Below are 388 nucleotides of genomic sequence, written 5' to 3'. Positions count from 1 at the left end.
AGCAGCAGCAACAGCAGCAGCAGCAACAGCAGCAGCAGCAGCAGCAGCAGCAACAGCAGCAGCAGCAGCAAGACGTATCGCAGCGTATTTGGGGCCAGCCAAGGAGACAGCAGCAAAACAAAACAAAACAAAGCAGCAGCTGCAGGAGACAAAAGAGACAGAAGGAGACAAAAGAAACAAAAAGGAGACACCACAAACAGAGACAGAGATAAAGACAAACAAAAGAGACAGAGGCAAACAGAAAAGGAGACAGCGAGGAGACAACACAAAGAGAGACAAAAAGGAGACAGCTTGAGAAACAAAAGAGAAACAAAAGAGAGACAGAAGAGAAAAAAAAGAGATAAAATAAAATAAAAGCAGAAAGGAGACAGAAAGAGACAGACATATA

At 43.8% G+C, this 388-nt stretch overlaps 1 protein-coding gene across 1 annotated transcript in view; it reads left to right on the top strand.

The window, feature by feature from the left end:
• EMH_0047880 (uncharacterized protein) overlaps positions 1-388 on the top strand; it is a gene marked incomplete at both ends in the record, with an annotated part of 1,369 nt that overhangs the window by 406 nt on the left and 575 nt on the right. The window contains one exon of the mRNA XM_013496340.1: positions 3-74. Coding sequence (XP_013351794.1) covers positions 3-74 — 72 coding nt within the window. The remainder of the gene's footprint in view (positions 1-2; positions 75-388) is intronic.

The sequence above is a fragment of the Eimeria mitis genome, genomic scaffold (assembly GCF_000499745.2).
Source record: "Eimeria mitis Houghton genomic scaffold, Emh_scaff2050, whole genome shotgun sequence".
In the NCBI taxonomy this organism is placed as follows: domain Eukaryota; phylum Apicomplexa; class Conoidasida; order Eucoccidiorida; family Eimeriidae; genus Eimeria; species Eimeria mitis.
The sequence above is the reverse complement of the archived record's forward strand: the minus strand, read 5'-3'. Positions and strand labels throughout refer to the sequence as shown.